Source organism: Mesoplodon densirostris, chromosome 7, assembly GCF_025265405.1.
Source record: "Mesoplodon densirostris isolate mMesDen1 chromosome 7, mMesDen1 primary haplotype, whole genome shotgun sequence".
In the NCBI taxonomy this organism is placed as follows: Eukaryota; Metazoa; Chordata; class Mammalia; order Artiodactyla; family Ziphiidae; genus Mesoplodon; species Mesoplodon densirostris.
This window is the reverse complement of record NC_082667.1, coordinates 113352312-113376911: the sequence shown is the minus strand read 5'-3', so window position 1 is coordinate 113376911 and position 24600 is coordinate 113352312. Positions and strand designations below refer to the sequence as shown.

Below are 24600 nucleotides of genomic sequence, written 5' to 3'. Positions count from 1 at the left end.
TTTATGACAAAGGTACTCAAAATTGTGTTAAACTACAGTGGCTGATAAATAATTCTGGATATTGCAATGATTTAGTATCAAATAAATTAAAACACATTTCAGTACCTATCTAGTATTTACTACCAGTAAGTTCTACTTCTTCCCCCAAAAAACACACGGGGGAAAAATGCTACAGAGTGTAGGCATACTATACAGTGAAAAACTTTTAAGCAATGTCCTAAACGCCCCTAAGATATCACTGAATTACCTTTCCACTTCCCATTCCTCCTCCTGCACTTGATCTAATGGAGGAGGTGGGAAGTCAAAGATGGTACTGGGAATACGAGGTGTGCCATCTAAGGAGTCTCCAGATGCTGGCGTTTCTCCAACTTGCTTTGATCCTGAAAAGACACAAGTCAGACATTCAGATGGTGTTACTAAAGACAATGATTAAAAAAAAAAAAAAAGAATTAGTAACCCAGAAAGTTTCAACCTCACCCATAGCCAAATTCTTACTTAAACAATTGCAGGTTAGCTAGAAACAAAATTCTAATATAAAATTTTTAAATGCACTAAAAAATAAACAGGAAAATCATTTTAAAGCAGGTTTTAAAAAATCAACATAAGATATGGCAACAACTCAGAAGGGCATATAAGGAGAAACATTCTCTTACTTTATCCTGTTTTACCCCCAGTGCCAATCTTTTTCATTCAAATTTTAGTTATTATGGGGGTCCACCTCCAAATAACCTCATACTTCTTTTTCTTGATTTATCATATTTAGGTAATATCTATCTCTTCTTCCTCCGAGGATTTTGCTCACTTATACGCCCCATCTTCACTTCCCTCCCCTTTTTCTTCCCACTGTTTAATAACTATATTATTATTCCTAGTTGGCTTATTTGTTATTCCCTAAGCTTAAATGATAGAATTATATATATATCTTTGTTCCAACAGGTGCTAGTATCGTAATTCTCCTCTATGTCAAATTAGGTATTTAGTGTCCATAACCTTCTCTTTAATTATATTTCTTTCCTTTTACCTTTCATTTCTTTCAATTACATTTTTACTTGTATCATAAGGAGGGTTTTTTACAGTTCCATTCTGACCTGCAGCCACAACTAAATATTCTGTGCTTTGCCTATTAGGTTGATTCTAAAAGTCTGAAAACAAATAGCGTGCTTACATTATTATGACCATACACATATTGTAATACAACATACATATACATATTATTCATGCCAGGTTAAGAGGCATGTTAGCTAGGATTATGTTTTCTTTTCTACTGGTCCAATGATACAACTCCTAGGCCACTAGAAACAGAGTATTTATTACATTAAAGTCATATACTCCATCAATTACTTTAAGATACGCCATTTTTAAATTTTGCTTCATGTTCAAATCATGACAACTTTCTTGAACAATTCTGTTCTTCTTAGCATTTCTAAATGCCTTTCTTTTATTGCTGTCAAAGTAATATAACTTTATCAAGTCACAAACTTTTTCATCTGTTACTATAAACTGCTTAAAATCTCCTTTTCTCTTATCCCCTAGGTTCCTGTGTTCCAATCTGGAACAGCTGCTCCCTTGGCCTGTGACACAACTATCATCCTAGAACTGCCCTTCACCACTTTCCTGGGTTGTTTCCACTGTTTCCTGGACCCCATGAGATTTTCTTTCTTAATTTTTCTCTCATTTTGCTGGAGTGCGTATCTTAAATTATTTTCAAGGAAAGGGCGCATTTCAGTTAGACTCTGAATCCTGGAGTATCTGAAAATGTCTTTATATCCTTCTTCATATTTGATGGATAGTTTGGATGGATATAGAATTCTAAGTTCAATACCATTTTCTTTCAGCAAGTTGAAGGCATGGCTCCTCTGTATTCTAGCACCTAATGTTATGAGAAATGTGACACAGCATAATCTCCATTTTCTTTCTCTTGAAAGCTTTCAGGATTCTTTTTCTTTATCTCTGATGCATTGACATTTCCAAAGCTACTCTAGGCATGGGTCTTTTTTAAAAACATTATGATTCATTGTAGTTGGTTCCGGGTGAGCCCTTTCTGTTTGAAAGACATGTATTCTTTCTCAGCCCTGGGAAGCTCTCTTCTATCATTTCTCTAACTGCCTCTCCTCCAATTCCTCTGCTGATGTTTTGTGAAAGAGAAGATGTTGAATCTCTGTGGTGGTTCTCTACATAATTCTTGTCTCTCCAATTTCTATCTCTTGATATCTCTGATATAGATTCTGAAATATTTCCTTGACTTTATTTTTAGGGACTTCTTTTTTTTCTTCTTATTTAATTATTAGCAGCTGTGGTGGTCTAAAAATATGTCCAAAAATTCTTTGCCACTCCTCCCTTCAGCAGTGGCACGTAATTTTTCTCCCCTTGAATGTGGGCTGGATTTAGTGACTTGCTTCTAACTTGCTGAAATAAGGGGGTATATCCATACAGACTAAGTCATAAAGAAAAACACTGGGATTTCTTTCTTGCTCTCCTTCGGATCACTCTGGGGAAGTCAGCTACCACATCAGGGAACACTCAAGCAGTTCTATGGAGAATCCCATGTGGTGCGGAGCCGAGGCCTCCAGCAAGGAGCTAAGTCTTCCTGCCACCAGCCACCTGCGGAAGCACAGAAGAGGTCTCCTGGCCCCCTTAAGCTTTCAGATGGCTGGTTGACATCCTGACTACAGCGTTATGAGAGACTCCAAGACAGAACTGCCCAGCTAAGCTGCTCTTGAGTTTCTTACCCACCAAAAATGTGAAGTAGTAAATATTTTTTGTATTAAGCCATTAAGTTTTGGGGTAATTTATCACAAAGCAATTAATAACTAATAAAACAGTTATTATATGTAATAGTTATATTAAAACTTTTTGGTCTCTGCTCCCTTTTTATAACATCCTATTCTTCTTGCTTTAGATATAATAACCTCTTTAATTTCTTCAAGAATACTATCTAATTGAGAGGTATCTTTAGAAGTTCTTACTTATAGCCTAAATTATTTTCTGCTAGTGGCAGTTTTTGTGTTTATTTTGTATTTTCTTTTTTATGCCACTAATATGTTTGGCATTATGTATTATCTTAGGTCTGGACTCTAATAACTTTTGCCAAAAGTGAGTAATGCTGTTCATATGTAAGAATAAAACACTGGGCAGCTGACTTGGCCTTCCGTTCTGCTAGGTGGAAGTAGGGCCGTTTCAGCCGGAAGCCCCTCAGAGCAGGGTAAGCCCCTGGTATGCCTATTATCATGCTCCAGGTCCCCTAAAGTGAGCTCCAGGGCACTAATACCATGGAGGACTTAACTCCTTATACAATTCACTCAACTTGTTTAACAAAGAGCATATTCATTTTCTGCTGATACAGGAATGACAGACTGCTTATATTCTACAATGTAAGGATCAGAAGCTGCTGACGTAACTGTTTTGATTACAGACCTTCAATTAATTCATCATTTTCAGCTTTACTTCTTACTCATGTACTCCGTAACTTACGCCAACTCTGAGCCCAAGGTCTCTCCTGGGTTCTGATGGACAGACTGGCTCCCACCTTGGACTCCTTAAATGAACTACAAGCTCTGACTTCCTTTATGTTGTTTTATCCATCAAACCACTCTTGCCCACTTTCAATCTCCCCAAAATTTGTTGAAATCTCTTACTGAATGATAATATCTTTTCTTCCTCTACTTCTTTTCTCTTTATTATTTTTGTTTATTCATTACCTACCATGCTTTTATTTCAATGAGACATGAGAGCCATGAATTAATGCATGACTCAATCCAACATCTTCAGAATTCCATATAAGACAGAATCTCCAGACTTCTCTACAAATGTCACCCCTACTGCTGTGTCTTAAGTCAAAACTTTCCTATCCCATGGAAGGTAACCTCTTCTGCTACAGCCCTCTCAAACAGAGACTGATGTTTCAGTCATACACTGTGTACTGCAGGGTGGAGATGAGCTAGAGACCCTTCTTTTTCCTCAGTACTACTTTTAGACTATTATCTTACCTTCTTATAAAAATCCCTTGCTCTGCTGAGGCTCTCACTCTCTGAATAATATCACATGTTCTCCCCCTACCAACAACCATCTAGCAACACTGAACCTTTGGCTGCTGGCTCACAGTTTTCCTCTCTGTGCTATTATCACATGCAGTGATCTCAAAGTCTGTGGTATAAAGGTATTCAAACCCTTGGTTCCTTGGTTCCTTACCCTCTTCCTCTCTAGTAACCCCCTCTTTGCCACCTTGGTGACCACTCCCACAGATTTATCCTTGATCTTGTCATACCAGAAATAGAACTGCTTCCAAAATCACCAATATAGAGAGGCATTTCCTTCTCCAAATAAAACCACCTAATTCTTCCAGCTCACTTGCTTCAGAAACCCATTATAACAAGTATGAAGAAATATGGTAATAAGCTCTTTCCTCAATTATCTACAATTACTTCCTATCTTTCTTTACTTTTCAAATCCCCTTGCCCTTCTCACTAAATCCTAACTCTCAGCTAATAACCTTGCCCTTCACATACACCCCACATATCATCGCTTCTCTCCTTCTCAAAACTTTGTTCTATTGGACACATAGTCCAGCTCCTGCATTTTCAACCTCTTCCTCTCAACTGGCTTCCCCTTAGCATTTAAAAAAAAACCAAAAAAAACCCTGGTAATCTCAGATTTTTTAAAAAGTCTTCTTTAGATGCACCCGCCTCCCCGCATACACACATCTGCCTCTAACTTCTGACCAGTCCTCTCAACACTCCCCATGATTTGAAGTTTTTATTTGTATGACTTATCTTCCCAGAAGTCTAAGCTGCATGGGGCAAGAATCTATGTATTATTGTATGATAACATCTGGCACAGAGCTAATGCCTGACAGAGAAGTCCATAATAAATATTTTTTGAATGGATAAGAACTCAAAATTACCATTCAGCACAGATTTGTCACTGGTTATACAATATTAAAATATTAAAACTAAAACTGGGATTCAGTCTTGATTTAAATAATCTGCCACTCTATTTCTCAGTATAGTTGTTTTAAAATCCTGATACTTAGCTAAGTTGAACTACAGCATTAGCTCACCCATATCATTCTCTTTCCCTCCTTCCTGGGAAAGAGTGGCCCCTGAAACCATGGAGGACATGGAATTGGCCGGCAGGTATCCAATGTCTGCTCCTTCACTTGCTAATCCACTCTGGCGCAACTTAGCAGAGTCCTGAGGTTCAGGACTCACAGATGAGGGTGTGGATATGTGCTTAGGGTGGCGCTGCTTCTGTAGTTCCATGGCTCTGCCAACTGAACAGAAAGCAATAGTTAATAATCCATGCTGCAAAACAGCTTAAAAAAAAAAAAAGATGATGAAAAGAATCTAGAAAAATGTCTGGAACATGGCGGGCCCTAGAAAAATATAACATGAATTATTATATAGAGTGAGGGATAGATAGATAAACAGATCGATAGATAGAAAGGAAGGGAGGGAAAGGAAAGAAAGGAAGAAAGAGAAGGAAGGAAGGAAGGAGGTAGGAAAGACAGAGCAAGAGAGAGAGACAAAAGAGAGAGAGAGAAAGAGAGAAAGGCAGGGGAAGGTGAAGGAGGGTGAAGAGAAAAGGGTGGGAGATGGTAGAAGAAGAGGCAGGAGAAGAAGGGTCATGAGAAAAGGAGCTGCGGAGAGAACAGCGGGTGGGGGCAGAGGGGATGCCGAGAGCCAGAGATGGACACGTACGAAGCTACATTCATTTGTAAGAGAGAAGATGAAGCCTTTCAGCTCTGTGGGCTCTGAGCAAGCCCCTACCTTCTCCCTGACACTCACAACTTCGTCATCACGACATGCCTCGGAGACCGTGCAGAATAATCCCTGTGCTGCTCATTACCACTGCTCACATCGGTCACCACGAGAAGCTAAAGACCCTCAGGTCATCACCCCCCATAACCTGGCACATCCTCACACAGCTTTGTACATCTCTAACCCTAAAATTCTTCCTTCCCTAATTCCTACAATTCCTCTTCTGTATCCCTTGGAACTCATGGTCAGCATCTGTGAAATGCTCTGTTCTCCTCAACCTCTTCTCCAAAAATGTCCTTCATCTTCTCTGTGTTTCTCAGCAAGGGGTACCACTGACATTTTGAGTGAGACTTTCTCATTGTGTGGGACATTCAGGTTCACTGTATCACAATACCCCACCCCCAACTCCAACCGTGCCAATATTTTCAAATGTGGTACCTGTCACCTTGAAGACCACTATATGAACTACTTCCTCTCCCCACAGCAGCACGCCCACCCCTACTTCTCCTGCAGCCCTCTCTAGGAGACTGCCTCTCCAGTAGGCCTGAGGGTGGAGGGACATCAGGAAATAAAACACAATGAAGAGGTGGAAAAACTGCAGAAGTATGGAGAAAGTGAGTAATATATGTATAAAGAGGTAAAACAAAGTATGGAGGAGAAATCCATGCACATTTTGTTTTATAAATTTAACAATCTGAATTTGAATGCAAACGAAATCAGAACAGGTAAATAAATTATGTTATGGACAGCTAATGGAATACTCTACTGACATTAAATAAGATGTTTATGACAACTGTGAAGTCACACGGGGCTTTAGTCCAGAAATCACATTGAGTAGAAACAACGGAAGTTCAGTGGAAACATTGCTAGAACACCTTTTTCCAGCAACCCATTCTAGCTAAATGAGCCTAAATGTAAAGATGGCATGGAATGGTGGGAATGCAGCATTTTAAACGTCAACGTACTTGCACTGTTGTCATGACGGCTTGGTCTCCTTGGGGGTCCCAAGATGCTGGGGAATCCTCTTCGTTTCCCTTTTTCTTCGCCTTCCCTATCTTTCTTCATACTTTGCTAGAGTTGAGGTACAATAAAAAAGATAAGAGATACGTAACAGAGTAGATTTCTTTTGTTGCTTTTAAACAGAAACACATTCTAACGGTCAGTTGAAAGAAATTGGTTAAATGTAAATGAAAGACACACACACACACACACACACACACAGGGCACTCATTAGAGGCTGGCACACAGTACTATGTACACACCAAACTCAAGATGCCTTTTCAAACCCTTCAGAAGTGACAATTTTGGAAAGTAAAAGGTAGGTTTATAGCACATTTACTGGGAGCCTGTTCTAAGTAATTCATTCATCTGTTGAACAATATTTACTAAGCTAATAATGTACGAAGGCACTATGCTAAAAGCTGGGGATACAATGAAGGAGGTCCTTATCTTCATCCAGATCTACAATCTAACAAAAATGAAACCAAAACATACATAATTACAAACACTGACAGGTACCATAAAAGAAAAGTATAAGGCCAGAACAGTTAGGGACAGCTCTCTGTATAAACTACTAGTTTCATTTTTCACACTGCCTAATAAATTAGTTTGTGTGGCTGGATTTCTCACTAGATTTTGAGTTTCTTGAGAACAGGAACCATATCTTATTCTTATTGGCATGCCTAGCACTAATTTGCTGAAAAAGTAAATACTAAGAAGAAGGAAAGCACTGCAATCAAATGTAAAGAAGCAACGGAGACCTTAACACACTATTATTATTATAGTCTTACCTTGATTTTTGGAAGGAATCCAATCCGACCTCGCTTGTGCTCCAAATTTCGAGGTTCTTTCACTTTTACTCCCAAATGCTTCATGTACATGAGAATAACATATTGCATTGTTGAACTGAGGGAGAAGGGATTAAGTAAAATAAGACTTCTGGGAAGGGATGGTGGGTAGAATAAAGATATCAAATGACTTCCAAAACCCCAATGCTGAAATTCTTAGAATTCATCAAGTGAAAAATAAGGAGCTATCTATTCACTGTGAATAGTAAAGGATTCTACTCAAGATACTAGAATATTAGTCAAGTAAAATACAGGCCACCAGAGGGAGACAGTCTATATTTTTATGTTAAAAGAAATAAATCATAATTTAGGGCAGGAGACAAGATAGTTTCTTTTTTCCTTAAAATTCTAGGAAAAAAATAGTTATATTACCTCTTATCTTCTTCTACAGCCTGAGCAGTCATCCTAAAAATTAAAATTTAAAAATGAAATATTAAAGTTTAATAAAAGAGTTGTTATTAAACTCACATAACTGAAACAGCAGAACAGAGCCAAATGCTTTGGGACCCACCCCAAATCTCTGTCACCTGGAATAAAACATCAGAAAAATTCTAATCCCTGAAGGAACCATATGCTTTTCACACTCATGTCATCAACTGTAAATGTTTTATAGCAAGAAACATTTCCAAAGTCTGTGAATTGAAGCCAATATAAGTATTCAACCTGTTTTTGATCAGTTAGAAATTTTATAGTTACTCATTTTACCAATATCCAGAAAAAGAAATACAAGAATGTCATCTAAAATATCAGCATAAATTTAAAATTACAGCTTCTCAAGTGTTATGACAGAATAAACAGCTCCACATAGACAACCTGACCCCCCTTCTAAATTTGTTCACTTTAAGCACAATTAGCATCTTAGTAGAGAGGGCCTTTCTACATGTATTTCTGTTACTTACAACACTTCTTCAATTTTGGCAACAATCTGCTCTGCACATGCCCGTTCCTTCTCCAGAGTTACCCGGTCCTTGTCTCTCTCTGCATCAATTTTAGTCAGTTCGCTTTCAGCCAAGGTCAGCCCCATGCTACGTTTCTGTCTAAAGGGAATAGGAGAAATTTCCTGAGGTAGCCTAGAGAAAAACTATCTCCCTCTGGAGATGTTTCATCAGAGTTTCCATAGCTGTGAATTTCTAGCAACAGGCAAAATGTCACAGTTTTCTATTTGGGGGCCCATCTCACCTAGGACACTGGAGGAAGAAAATTCTAGAGGCAATCACTCAACAGAGCACATATCCTGAAAGACACACTTAGCACAGAGTACTAATACTAAGCACAATTCCTGACAGCATAGGAATGGGGACTATGCACTCTCAGTTCCATGCCAATCTTTTGACTGCAGATGTGCATTAGGTTTTAGTAACAGTGCTAAAGACGATATGCTAAGCCAAGGATTTAATGTATACCGTTTTCCTACCTAAAAAGAAAATTAATTCAGAACAACCATATCAGCTTACCACCAAGCTTACCGAAAATCTTCCAAGTGCCTTTGAACTTCTGGGTGGACTCTTTCTTGCATAGTTTGGATATAGTGGCGATGTAGATCCTCAGGAATAAGCTCGGGTCTTCTTTTTTCTGCATAAATAGAAGAAGTCACCTGATCTAAGGCATATTTTTTGCATTATAACTGGCACTATTTGGTGCAAACTTAACTTGAAGTAAGACAAAGAGAAGTTCAATACATTTTATCTATTTCATCTCAGAATTCATCTTTCATTTACCCTGAAATGTATTATAGGCTTTTTTTTTCCGCTGTGAGCCATATCACCTACTAGTCACCACGTAACAGATAGAAACCTTAGGGAGGAGCTGAGCTACGTATCTATAGAGATGTAATTCTCCAGCATATTGGTGCTCCAGACTTACCTAGATCTACTGATATTTCATCAGGAACAGAAACTTTCAGGTGCTAAAACAAAAATGCAAACAAAAAGTGAAATAGTACTAAGAGCTTTTCAGGATGCATATAAGGACTTATACAAAATAAAGAGATACAACTTGAATATCTTTTTTTACAAGAATATTCATGTATAAGCTCATTTTCTGGGTTTCACCCATCTAAATTTCATAGCTCTGGAATGTTCTATTGTTAAACTTGAAAATAAGCCTTTTTCCCAAGGATCATGTTATAATGGAAACATCTACAGTTGTTTTACTAGATGACTGAATGCTTCTGTGCCTTACTTATTCCTGTTGGCTTTAGTTTTCTAGAATGAATCAAAATTGGCTTGGGCTTTCTAGAATCATTGGTTAAGATAATCAGTTATACATCATTTGAATCAATATAGGTAAAACCTCAACTATGTGTATATCATATGAAAAATTTACTCATATATAATGATGATTTTTATTTGCTGTATTTGATATACTCACACTACAGACCATGATATTCCCAACCATTTTGCTATGTAAAGCTAAAGAACCCTCACAGTAATAGTCACACTCCCAATGAGAAGGTGTTGGATATCAATGTTGAGGCTTTGGAGTCTTGAATCTCTAGTTCTTTCATGTGTAGTTCTTACTTTTAAACTAAGATGACTGTGTCATAATTTACTTCTTCTTAGCTAGGATTTGTTCACACAATAACTGTAGTTTTTGGTCCCATTACCAGATAATTATCTCCTGTTAATTTGGGAAATGTCTTGGAAAAAAATTGTTTTGCATTTGGAGAAAATATATTAACTTTTTCATGTTTACTTTGTATTATACACCTACTTAAGTCATATCCTTCCAGAATTTACACAATTAACATGAGACCTGAAGTTTTACATTTGAAAATAAGTCACTGCTAAAAATTATGAGATCTCTAATATTTATTTGAAGAACAGTGAAATGGATTTCAAAGCTTTCTCTTTAACTGAAGTTGCCGTAAAGTAGCTCAAATCAACTTTCCTAAAAGTATTTCTAGCACAAATGCAAAAAAGTATATATATGTTCATTTCTGTATGTGGGTATTTATATGAAATAAATATGACCTGTGGCATAAAAGAATAATGAGCAAATTAATCTATAGGGTTCTTACACTTTCATTTTGATACACTTATACAGATCACGAGCAGCAAAATATAAAGTTTTGACTTAGCATGGAGCAAGCACCCTTAAGAAATGTGAAATTCAAATATACTGTCATTTCTTCATGAAAGAAAGTTATCTTAATAAATATATTGTGTAATATTTTAAACAATGGCAGTATAATCAGAACCCTAACTAATCCATTCAGTAACTATCTGAGTGACCACACTGCCAGGATCTATTCAGTGCTGGTGAAATAGCAGTGAACAAACAGAACAAAAATATCTGCCCTGATGGAGCTTACATTTGGGGTAGAAGAGTAGGAATATAGACAAAAAATAAATAAAAAAAGAAAATATAAATTCTATGGACAAAAATAACACGGGAAAGGTGACAGAAAGTGGGGGGAGATGAAATTTTAAGTAAATCGCTCAGGGAAGGCTTCATTGAGAAGGTAATTGCATTCAGCCATGTGTAGGTGTACAGGTAACTTTGCAAAAAATACAAAGAAAATGGGGCAAGTGCTGGAGGAAGAAATGGAGCCAAAATGTTTCTATGTGAGTTTGTTTTAAGATAGGAGAACTAACCATGCCTGCATGCTAATATGTATGATTCAGTAGAAAACAAAAAAACTGATGATGCAGGAGAGAAGAACTGCTAGAATAACTAATCTTTAAGTAGGTATAAGAAAATACACTCTGGATAAACAGGGGAAGAGGTGGCCTTAGATAAAAGCAGAACAATCCCTACACAGCACCAGGAGAGAGGGCAGAGCATATGGTATGATAGAGGTAGGATGATATATCTGGTAGAAGTTATCTTCTGTATAATTTAAATTTCTCAAAGAAACAGCAAGGTCATCAGTTGAGAAAAGAACAGGAGAGGAAGTGATGGAGAGTTTAAGAGAGAAAAAGTGTGAAACAGTCATCTAAGAGAAATGCAAATATGAAAGAACTAGGGAAATGCAGCATGATTCTTCAAGCGGTATTAAGGGCTAACTGTTATTTACCCTATAGCAAGGCTAATAATAAAACATATTAGAGCAGAAGCAAGAAGAACTACAATCCTGCAGCCTGTGGAATGAAAACCACATTCACAGAAAGATAAACAAAATGAAAAGGCAGAGGACTATGTATCAGATGAAGGAACAAGATAAAACCCCAGAAGAACAATTAAGTTAAGTGGAGATAGGGAACTGACCAGAAAAAGAATTCAGAATAATGATAGTAAACATGATCCAGGACCTCGTAAAAAGAATGGAGGCAAAGATCGAGAAGATGCAAGAAATGTTTAACAAAGACCTAGAAGAATTAAAGAACAAACAAACAGAGATGAACAATACAATAACTGAAATGAAAAATACACTAGAAGGAATCAATAGCCGAATAACTGAGGTAGAAGAATGGATAAGTGACCTGGAAGACAGAATGGTGGAATTCACTGCTGTGGAACAGAATAAAGAAAAAAGAATGAAAAGAAATGAAGACAGCCTAAGAGGTCTCTGGGACAACAATAAATGCACCAACATTCACATTACAGGGGTCCCAGAAGGAGAAAAGAGAGAGAAAGGACCTGAGAAAATATTAGAAGAGATTATAGTCGAAAACTTCCCTAACATGGGAAAGGAAATAGCAACCCAAGTCCAGGAAGCTCAGAGAGCCCCAGGCAGGATAAACCCAAGGAGAAACACGCCGAGACACACAGTAATCAAACTGACAAAAATTAAAGACAAAGAAAAATTCTTAAAAGCAACAAAGGAAAAACAACAAATAACATACAGGGGAACGGGAACTCCTATAAGGTTAACAGCTGATTTCTCAGCAGAAACTCTACAAGCCAGAAGAGAGTGGCAAGATATATTGAAAGTGATGAAAGGGAAGAAACTACAACCAAGATTACTCTACCCAGCAAGGATCTCATTCATATTTGATGGAGAAATTAAAACCTTTACAAACAAGCAAAAGCTAAAATAATTCAGCACTACCAAACCAACGCTACAACAAATGCTAAAGGAACTACTCTAGGCAGGAAACACAAGAGAAGGAAAAGATCTACAAAAACAAACCCAAAACAATTAAGAAAATGGTAATAGGAACATACATGTCGATAATTACCTTAAATGTGAATGGATTAAATGCTCCAACCAAAAAACACAGGCTCACTGAACGGATACAAAAATAAGACCCATATATATGCTGTCTACAAGAGACCCATTTCAGACCTAGGGACACATACAGACTGAAAGTGAGGGGATGGAAAAAGATTTTCCATGCAAATGGAAATCAAAAGAAGGCTGGAGTAGCAATACTCGTATCAGATAAAATACACTTTACAATAAAGAGTGTTATAAGAGACAACAAAGGACACTACATAATGATTGAGGGATCAATCCAAGAAGAAGATCTAACAATTATAAATATATATGCACCCAACATAGGAGCACCTCAATACTTAAGGCAAATGCTAGCAGCTATAAAAGAGGAAATCGACAATAACACAATAATAGTGGGGGACTTTAACAGCTCACTTACACCAATGGACAGACCATCCAGACAGAAAATTAATAAAGAAACACAAGCTTTATATGACATAATAGACTAGATAGATTTAATTGAGATTTACAGGACATTCCAGCTGAAAACAACAGATTACACTTTCTTCTCAAGTGCACACGGAACATTCTCCAGGACATATTACATCTTGGGTCACAAATCAAGCCTTGGTAAATTTAAGAAAATTGAAATCATATCTAGCATCTTTTCTGACCAGAATGCTATGAGATTAGAAATAAATTACTGGGAAAAAAACATAAAAGACATGAACACATGGAGGCTAAACAATACGTTACTAAATAACCAAGAGATAACTGAAGAAATCAAAGAGGAAATCAAAAAATACCTAGAGACAAATGACAACAAAAACAGGACAATCCAAAACCTATGGGATACAGCAAAAGCAGTTCTAAGAGGGAAGTTTATAGCAATACAATCCTACCTCACGAAACAAGAAAAATCTCAAATAAACAATCTAACCTTACACCTAAAGGAACTAGAGAAAGAAGAACAAACAAAACCCAAAGTTAGTAGAAGGAAAGAAATCATAAAGATCAGAGCAGAAATAAATGAAATAGAAACAAAGAAAACAATAGCAAAGATCAGTAAGACTAAAAGCTGGTTCTTTGAGAAGATAAACGAAATTGATAAACCTTTAGCCAGACTCATCAAGAAAAAGAGGGAGTGGACTCAAATCAATAAAATTAGAAATGAAAAAGGAGAAGTTATAACAGACACCTCAGAAATACAAAGCATCATAGAGACTATTACAGGCAACTCTATGCCAATAAAAGGGACAACCTGGAAGAAGTGGACAAATTCTTAGAAAGGTATAACCTTCCAAGACTGAACCAGAAAGAAATAGAAAATATGAACAGACCAATCACAAGTAATGAAATTAAAACTGTGATTAAATATCTCCCAACAAACAAAAGCCCAGGACCAGATGGCTTCACAGGTGAATTCTATCAAACATTTAGAGAAGAGCTAACACCCATCCTTTTCTAACTCTTCCAAATAATTGCAGAGGAAGGAACACTCCCAAACTCATTCTACAAGGCCACCATCACCCTGATACCAAAACCAGACAGATACTACAAAAAAAGAAAATTACAGAAAAAACAAAAACAAAAACATATTAGTTTAAAACCTTACTAAGATTTCTATTGGTAAAATAAAACACTACTATTATCTATTATCATTTATACTAGTATGATCTTTTCCATCATTTTTCAGTTAACCTTGTGCCTCCAAACTTCAAAGAGGCCAACCAGAGTTCAATTATACAAGTATTGCCCTTTCAATCCTAATATATATATGTATAGCATTTATGTTCTCTTTTTCACTCCCTCATCCTAAATATGCACATGTATAAACCCAAATATACATATATATCCCTTAAAACCTACCGTGAGAATTCATATGCCTACAACTAACTTAGAAATGATAAAAAAAAATTATAGTCAAGAATAATCAGTAATTGAGATATAATATAGATGTCAGAAAGCTCAATGAAGTCCAAAAACATGGGAGGGAAGACTAAAAGTAGGAGGCCAATACTTCAATGTACTAAAGCAAAGATTATAATATTAACTTGGTAACTTACTGCAGATCGATCCAGGAAGAACTGATGAAACTCAAGGAAGACACGACGAGTCTCCTTGGAATTGGTCTGTTTATACAGGTCTGAATAGAGATAACAGAGCTGTAGTAGAGAAAGAAATGGGGGAGAAATCATGAAAAATGTAATCTGCTGGATCCTTGTTGAGTAGGAATGCCTTGAACAAGTAGGTCACCATAAACAATGTAGTTATTACCATATAACCAAGTCTTATAAAAAATAAATTAGTAACATTTTAATCATCTTTCATATCTAATATGTTTAGAAAACTGAAAGAAGTCCATCCACTCATCTTGCTGAAGTGAAAAGTTTTATGGTATATGAATCAATGTAAGAACTCTGAATTGGTGAAATCATAAAATATATTACCAATGTTGCAGGGTCAAACTGTGAAACTACATGGTGTAAGAAAACAGCCAAGTGAGCAGGGCGAGATTTTAGCAGTTCAATGCTCTGGAAACAGCTGCACTGCCCATTGATCTAGAAAAAGAAGTAATTATACATCAATAATGCCAATATATAAATGCAAAATGTAATGTCAGCTCAATTAAACGTAACTATCCAAATATCACTTTAACCTACCCTAAAAAAATTCAAGATTTAAAAAAATTTCACTAGAATTTATTAGCAATACAGGCTATGGAATCTCCTCCTCTGAAAATAATCTCTTGGGAATAGGTTGGAGGGAAGACCATCCTGGGAGAATAAAAGTCCAGAAGATGATTATCAAAGAGCTCACATGAGGCTTCCCTGGTGGCGCAGTGGCTGAGAGTCCGCCTGCCGATGCAGGGGACACGGGTTCGTGCCCCGGTCTGGGAAGATCCCACATGCTGCGGAGCAACTAGGCCCGTGAGCCATGGCCGCTGGGCCTGCGCGTCTGGAGCCTGTGCTCCGCGACAGGAGAGGCCACAACAGTGAGAGGCCCGCGTACGGCAAAAAAAAAAAAGCTCACGTTTAAAATCAGTATGCAAAAAAAACAGGCTAATAACACTTCTTAAAATGTAATGGAAGGCTTTTTGCCTAATAACAAAATAGCTGTCTTCCTTTCGAGCTAATCGTAGAAATGGTGGTAGGAAAGGGAGCTGTATGATTTTAAATAAGACAACTCCTAGAATACCTGTATATTCCCAAACTACACTGAACACAGAAAACAGCAATAGTTAAACTTAAGGTAACCTACAATTATATAAGTTAATCTAAATAAATAATACCAATTCTACACAATCTCTTTCAGAATATACAAGAGGAGTAACACTTCTCAACTCATTCTAAGAGTTCAGCATTACCCAAGTATCAAAACCAAAGACATTATATATAAAAAAAAAAAACTACAGACTAATATCCTCCATAAACACAGATGCAAAAATCCTAGGCAAAATAATAGTTAATTGAATCCAACATTATTATGAAAAGGAAAATACATTATGACCAACTGTGGTTTATCCCAGGAAAACAAAGCTCTTTCAAAATGCTCATAATATCAATTAATGTAATTTACCATATTGAGACTAAATTTAAAAAAACAACATATGATCATCTCAGTCATTCAACAGAAGTCAACATCCATTCATGATAAAAAACTCCTAGCAAACTAGGAATAGAAGGAAACTTTCTCAATTAAAAAAAACAGTATCTACAAAAAACCTATAGCTAACATCATACTTAATAATAAACGACTGAATGCTTTCTTCCTAAGATTAGGAATAAGACAAGGATGTCCTGTCTCACCACACTGATTCAACCTCATACTGGAAATCCTAACTAGTACAATAAAGGTAAGAGCAAGAAATAAAAGATAAACAGATTGGAAACAAGGAAATAAAAATTGTCTCTGTTCGTGGTTGTCTATATAGAAAATCCTAAAAAGTTACTTTAAAAAGCTCTTAGAAGTAGTGAGTTTACTAACAAGATCATGGGATACAAGGACAAGAATAAAGCCAACCATATTCCTATATACCATCAATAAACAACTGGAATTTGAAATTAAAAAAAAATTATAATAATATACCCCTCTCCCAAGATGAGATACTTAGGTATAAATCAATGACTTCTTATCAGCTTCAAAAGCAAAGCCATTTCTATTGGTCAAAGCTAAAATAAGCAATTAACCTGGGCAATTAGCCAATTAATTAATCTTAGTTCTAAGATTTTAGCTTCAAATCCTTTTAAATATAATTTCAGAATCCAGAAAGTGTTCATTTTTGCAAGAAATCAAACATCTCAGAAAATTAATAATTTTTTTTTTAGAAAAAAAGTCATCACCTGTTCATGTTCAGTACCGAAGTCATCATCCTCTGCTCCAATAATATGAGGTGCTATACGGGTAGAGGGACTCCCAATAAGTGATTGAGCGTCCTGGTAACATTCAGAGAAAAGGAACAGAAAAATTATCCGGTGGTCAATTTCAGAGACAGGATAAAGCCAAACCATCAGAAAGACATAGTTCACTAAACTGACTGGATTTCTTTTTATTTATTTTCTTTAGGTACTTTATTTTCAGAGTGGTTCTCAAATTTTCCAGTGTTGATTGTTTCTTGGGGGCGGGGGTGGGGGAGAACATTTCCCCTGGAAATAATAAACACCCTTTGCTTACTACACACTTGGTTATCTGATTCTAATCCCTCTCTGTATACTTCATTTATTATTTCATACATATCTAGACCTTATTATAGAAAGAAATAAAGCTGGCTTACATAAATAGTTAACAATTTTTAAAAGTTAGATTAAAAGTGAATGAAGACAACAGGACAAAGGAAAAATGAGAATAGAAATAAGTTTAGCAGAGAGGTTAATACAAAAATTTCTATTAAGGTCATAAATTGAAAGCTGTCACTGAACCTTATTTTTTTCATTTAAAGTTCATTTTCATAAGTACATAATGCAGGGTTTTCAATCCTGGTACTGTTGACATTTTGGGCCAGATAATTCTTTGCTGTGGAGGCTGTCATATGCATTGTAAAGTGTGTAGCAGCATCCTTGGCTTCTCTCCACCCACTAGATGCCAGGAGCAGCCTCCCAGTCATGACAATCAAAAATGTTTCCAGGGCTTCCCTGGTGGCGCAGTGGTTGAGAGTCCGCCTGCTGGTGCAGGGGACACGGGTTCGGGCCCCGGTCTGGGAAGATCCCACATGCCACAGAGCAGCTGGGCCCATGAGCCATGGCCACTGAGCCTGCGCGTCCGGAGCCTGTGCTCCGCAACGGGAGAGGCCACAACAGTGAGAGAGGCCCACGTACCACAAAAAAAAAAAAAAAAATGTTTCCAGACATTGCCAAATGTCCCCCAAGGGACAAAATCACTCCTAGTTGAAAATCACTGCCATAATGTAATAAAATGTTCAAGTAATCACACAAACGCTGCTATAGAAACAATGACAACAAGACTGTAAAAATAAATTGTAGGTCGGCAGATCTCACTCCCGTGCAATAGCTCATCTATGTGTCAATTCACTTACAAATTTGGATTTCACATGAAAAAGGCAGTGGTGGAACATTACTGTACAGTGCAAAAAATATGGGATATTTGAATACTAGCAACACTGAAGTCAGAGACCATACAGTATTAAGAGAAATAGAAAATTTGGAACAAATATGAAAAAAATGAGTTTGGCTTAAATATGACAGCAGTTGAATGCTGTACGATCTGGATTTGAGCAGAGAGTGAGGCTCTCTTTGATAGTGATTTGGGAGTTATCTGCACAGTAGTTACAGTTGAAACTATATACATGGACCAACAAGTTATAAATTAAGTGAATAATACATAGCTGTAGTTTTTCTTCCTTAAGTGTGTTGTAACTCTATGTATTTGCATTTCCTGAACTTGATTCTGCCTTTTTTACTCTTGTTTTTTAAACCACAAGCCTTTAATAATTTTTTTTAAAAATCAGGTAAAACAACAGAAATTTGTTTAGAGTATCAGTGAGACAATTTTTATTTTGTCTTTGTCTTTGTTATTTTGATGTGATGCTTCTGATTTTTCAACAGTCCTTATATTGCTAATAATAGATGAATCACAATATGCTGTTAAATCTTTTACTATAAAACTTTATTAAAGTCCTAATTAAAAAATAAACTCAGGGGCTTCCCTGGTGGCGCACTGGTTGCGAATCTGCCTGCCAATGCAGGGGACACGGGTTCGAGCCCTGGTCTGGGAAGATCCCACATGCCGTGGAGCAACTGGGCCAATGAGCCACAACTACTGAGCCTGCGTGTCTGGAGCTTGTGCTCCACAACGGGAGAGGCCGCAATAGTGAGAGGCCCGCGCACTGCGATGAAGAGTGGCCGCCGCTCGCCGTAACTAGAGAAAGCCCTCGCACAGAAACGAAGACCCAACACAGCCAAAAATAAATAAATAAATAAATTTTTAAAAAAAATAAAAAAATAAACTCAGAATGCTAAACGTATTCAATTAAGAATATGCAAGATCTAGCAATTCCATTTCTGAGTATACACCCAAAAGAACTGAAAGGAAGAACTTGAACAGATATTTATTTGTACATCCATGTTCAGAGTAACATTATTCACAACAGCCAAAACGTGGAAACAACCCAAGTGTTCACTGATGAATGAATGGATAAACAAAATGTGGTATATACACAAAATGGATTATTATTCAGCCTTAAAAAGGAAGGAAATTCTGATACATGCTGAATCATTGATGAACACTGAAGACATTATGCTTAGTGAAATAAGCTGGTCACAAAAGGACACATATTGTATGATTCTACTTATATGTGGTTCCTAGTCAAATGCAAAGAGACAGAAAGTAGAGTGATGATTGCCAGGAGCTGAACGGAGAGGATAATGGGGAGTTAGTGTTTAGTGGACACAGTGTTTAGTGGACACCAAGTTTCAGTTGGGAAAGATGAAAAAGTTCTAGAGATAGATGTGGTGATGGCTGTACAATGATGTGAATGTAACAATGCCAATGAACTTTAAAAAGGTTAAAATAGTATATTTTATGATATGTGCACTTTACTATAAAAAAATTTAACCACCTAATATTACTAACTATGGAGTAGCTCTCCATTTATCAAATCTTTATTAAGTTCCTTTAATAAGTTTAAGCTTTTGCTCCAAAAAATATATATATATATACATACACACACACACACAAATATCAGATATCTCTGTCACTTAAGTATAAGGAAAGCTAAAGAAAACACTATAATTTCATGGAGTTCATACTCACAGTGTCCTGAATTACTTCACTTTTCTCTGGGTTTTCCTCTAGATAAATCCTCTCTTTTAGGCCACTCTTGGGACTCTAATGAGAAAAAAAAAAAAAAAAAAGACATTCATTTCATTTCGATAGGCTCACCAAAGGAGATAAAGAAAAACTGTGTGAAAGAATAATGTTCTGAATTTCATATTTGTGTTTGAAACTACTGAATATCTTTCATATAATACTTGGCTCGGCTACTTTTTACGTGACTTTGGCAAGTCACTTATTCTCTTAGCTTTTTAGTTTTATGTTGATAAAATAATATAGAATAGTTTTATTTCATCTTTAGGCCTGAGGGTTAATTTCTATCAAATAACTCTAACCAGATATATTATATATCACAAATTCATTATGTCAGGGCTTCCCTGGTGGCACAGTGGTTAAGAATCCGCCTGCCAATGCAGGGGACACAGGTTTGAGCCCTGGTCTGGGAAGATCCCACATGCCATGGAGCAACTAAGCCCGTGTGCCACAACTACTGAGCCTGCGAGCCACAACTACTGAAGACCATATGCCTAGAGCCCGTGCTCCGCAACAAGAGAAGCCACTGCAATGAGAAGCCCGTGCACCACAACGAAGAGGAGCCCACACTGGATACAACTAGAGAAAACCCGTGTGCAGCAACGAAGACCCAACACAGCCAAAAAAAAAAAAAAAATTCTTTATGTCAAAATCAAACTGTATCTTTATCCATTTCCTCTAAACCTCTCTGCCCCAAACTATTCTTTCTAACCAAGTTAAAAGCATTTTGGCCTATTTATATGAATGAAAATAAGCTTCTATTTTTCCATTACTACCTCATGTAAACTGATTTATGGATTTTTATAAACTTTACATGGTGTGTTTGGGATGACCTAATGTAAAATACAAACTATATGATACACAGAACTTCAATTTTGGGGGGATGAAGAACACCCCAAGCAATGTGAGCCATTCTTCAGAGCAGCTGAAAATGAGGTACAAGAGATTTTTGTGTGAATGCCTATACGGAAGATATATGCTACCTATACACAAGCCTAGATACCACAAGATAGAGAAAACAGTAGTTTCAATATAAGCCCCACCTGGGAGAAATGGATGACTCTGGGTCAAGAGATATAAAAGATAAAGCGAGAATAATTTTGTCACACCAAAATGAAAGAAAGCTATGTTACTGGGGAGCCATGTCAAAAGAACATAGAAAACAAATTGAGGAGACTACCACCAGCCCAAAAAAAGGGACAAATTTTAATAAGTATCAAAAAGAATAATGACTGCAATGGACTGAAATGCAATAAGCAAATATGTTAAAAATCTATAAATTCAAAATATTACACAAGTACACACATGTGCACACATGTGGGCACACATCCCACATTAGTGACCTTTGGAGTATGTTAGGGCATCAACTCTTCTGAAAACACATACATAAAGGAAAATAATCAAATGTTTATATATAAGCTATATTTTAGGGCAACTTACAACTAGTAAGGGAAAATTCTTCTTTATAAAATAATTCCATCTAATAAATACAGAATGAATGACAATATTATATTATCATTTTGAAACCTCTAATTAAATAATGGATGCAGGCATTTTGCTATCAATGGCAGGTAAAAACATTAGATAAAAGCTTAATGGAGAAATTTATAATGAAGGAATCATGCTGACATCATCTGAACACCTTATACAAACTTAACAATCACAAAAAGACAACCAGACATTCTCCTCCTGATGTGATATAACAGGATATACACAGTACCACCCATGAATTGTTCTTGCCAAACAACTCTCAAACATTAATCTGTTCAAGACTCTAGATCTTACTACCAATTTTCAGCAAATATATACTCAAGGAACATGCTAAACAACACCATGAAAATACAATTAGAATGTGGGTTGTTTTACTGGACATGTGACCCAGTTTAACAACAACAACAACAACGAAATAGCAAAAAAAAATAAGAGGAGGGAACTATTCTAACTTAAGAGACTTATCAACCAAAGGCTGAAGATGTTGACTGGATCCTGATTCAAATAAACCCACTGAAAAAAGATCATTATAAGACTATTGGGGTAATCAAATTGCATATTAAGAAAATATTAATTAAGATTTGATAATGGTATTATGGCTATCATTTCTTTGTCTTCTTTTCTCTTAAAGATGCATATTAATGAAATAATGTCTTAGGATTTACTTTAAAATAATCCAGCATTTGGAGGGTATGAGGAGTGAAGGAAGACAGACAAAAACAAGTTTGAGCACTTGTTGATGACTGCTGAGCTGGATGATTAGGTACATGACGGGGATCATTACCTTAGTCTATTTTTGAATAGCTTTGAAATTTTTGAAAATAATTTTTAAAAAGTCAGGTGCAAAATGAAAATCAGAGAGGCAGATGTTCTAAGTTTTAGATGATGATTTGTGATCAGGTTGCTTCTCTTGTGAGAACCAGAAATGTGGGTATTCTTTAAAGTCTTCTCTGAGGTGATCAAAAGCAGGGAATTTTATAATGATAATGATATCACAAACACCATAAAGAGATTATTTTATTAAAAAGGAGCAGAAAATTGAAAAATAAATTAAAAGCATTGATTGGTTCCTACAATCTTAATACAGTACAACTGAAACAAACATGGAAATCCATAAGCTAAAAGTAGCATGTCTCTAGCTTCAAAAAGACACCTGCAGGAATTACACCAGTTTGTTAGGTGTTCAGCGAATATCCTAGTCTGCACCAAAGCATCTCTCACCTGGATTTCCACAACATCCACTTAATTGGCCTCAATTTCCTCATCTATAAAATGGTGATATTGCTTCTTTAAGATTACAATGAAAGTTAAAAAGAATATCTGTAAAGCATTAGGTACAACCACTGTCACAAAGTAGGTATTCAATAAATGGTGACAATTTATCAGCCATTTAACACATATTTTTTAAGTTCTTCTTAAGCCAAGCAGTCTTCTTTTCTTGCTGATCTCCCTATCTCTTTACTCCAATTCATTTTCCACACTGACATGTTTCTGACTGTGCCTCTCTTCTGCATGCATGATAAAAGCCCAAACTCTTTACTCATTCATTCTGTTGTTCAAATACCGATTAAACACCAATCGTGTCAAGCAGTCTTAATTCACTGGAATGCCTGTTCCTACACTTGCCAATTCACTCTGTATTTCATACAGTTATATTTCTAAGCCACAGATTTTATTGTTAACATTTCTCTAAATATAAGATAAAATTCAAAATTTTCATTTGTATCACTTGTTCTGAATTCCTACAATCTGCCAGTTCTTGTAGACATAAAGTCAAATATGATGGGTGCTTGGCTCTCAAGAAACTCTCCATCTAATGGTAGAGACAAGCCATGAAAACAGAGAGGAGAACCAGCACTAAATCAAAAAGGAAAAATGTGAGGATTCCCAAAAGCAGTACTGCTAGAACAAGTTATAACTTGGACTCAAGGCTTTGTTTCTAAGATCAGTTCCAGCCATTTCATCTATAATCCTAGTATACCTGTAAAATTTTCACTGCTCTCCCCAAATGTTATGCATTTGCATACCTTGGAGCCTCTGAGTACTGGTATTTTGAAACTAGGTAGAGGCAGATCACTTATTAGCTGGGTGAGTTTGGCAAGTTAGTTAACTCACTTTGGCCTCAGTTATTTCTTTTGTTAAGCTGTGATAACAATACTACTACTTCATAGGGCTGTTCTGAGAATTAACTAAGATAAAAAATGTATAACACATATTACAGTTTATGGTATGTATGCCCAATAAACGTAAACTACTATAATTGCTTTCTTGAGTTAAAACTGAAATCTTTCATTAAGACAGCCTATCCAATCATAAGATTCCTATCAACATCTTTCAAAAAAATTAAAAAAATCCTCAAATTTTCCTTGCATGAGGACCTGAGTCACTGAGCGTTAAACCTCAAAAGATACCCTAAATGATGGCTTAGACCAGTGGCTTTCTTTTTTTTTTTTTTTCTTTTGCGGTACGCGGGCCTCTCACTGTTGTGGCCTCTCCTGTTGCGGAGCACAGGCTCCGGACGCGCAGGCTCAGCGGCCATGGCTCACGGGCCCAGCCGCTCAGTGGCATGTGGGATCTTCCCGGACTGGGGCACAAACCCGTGTCCCCTGCATCGGCAGGCGGACTCTCAACCACTGCGCCACCAGGGAAGCCTCCATTTTTTTTTTTTTTACAACCTCCAATAAGAGAAATTTCACACTGCTAACCAGCATGCACACACCTGCATACACACACACACTGATACATGTGTACATATACACACATGTGTGTATATATGTGTGTGTACAACAAAAGTCAAAAAAAGTAACACTTAGCTCTTCTACATGAAAAGTACTCTTACTTCCTATCTTATTATTTTTTTAAAATGCTGGCCCCAACCCACTAAATTGATTTTATGACCCACATTGGGAAAAAAAAAACTGATTTAGATTACTTTCCTCATCACTTTTAAAGAGGGTGATCTATTTCTAATTCGTTATTCCTATTATTGCACACTACTTACAAAGTATTGCTGAGTAAGTAACACTGAACTTAGCTTTTAAGTATTCATATAACTATGGTGCTACATCATATTCAGCTTAAA

General features: G+C 36.5%; 1 protein-coding gene across 2 annotated transcripts in view; it reads right to left on the bottom strand.

Annotated features, from left to right (window-relative positions):
• Positions 1-24600, bottom strand: part of ARHGEF12 (Rho guanine nucleotide exchange factor 12) — a 143832-nt gene that overhangs the window by 25000 nt on the left and 94232 nt on the right. For both annotated transcript variants that reach the window (XM_060103029.1, XM_060103030.1), the window contains 12 exons: positions 19974-20048; positions 17048-17140; positions 15155-15265; positions 14771-14869; positions 9467-9509; positions 9070-9175; positions 8503-8640; positions 7976-8008; positions 7547-7661; positions 6722-6827; positions 5057-5269; positions 248-380 (listed from right to left, as the gene is read on the bottom strand). In XM_060103029.1, the coding sequence (XP_059959012.1) occupies positions 248-380; positions 5057-5269; positions 6722-6827; positions 7547-7661; positions 7976-8008; positions 8503-8640; positions 9070-9175; positions 9467-9509; positions 14771-14869; positions 15155-15265; positions 17048-17140; positions 19974-20048 (1265 nt within the window). The remainder of the gene's footprint in view (positions 1-247; positions 381-5056; positions 5270-6721; positions 6828-7546; positions 7662-7975; positions 8009-8502; positions 8641-9069; positions 9176-9466; positions 9510-14770; positions 14870-15154; positions 15266-17047; positions 17141-19973; positions 20049-24600) is intronic.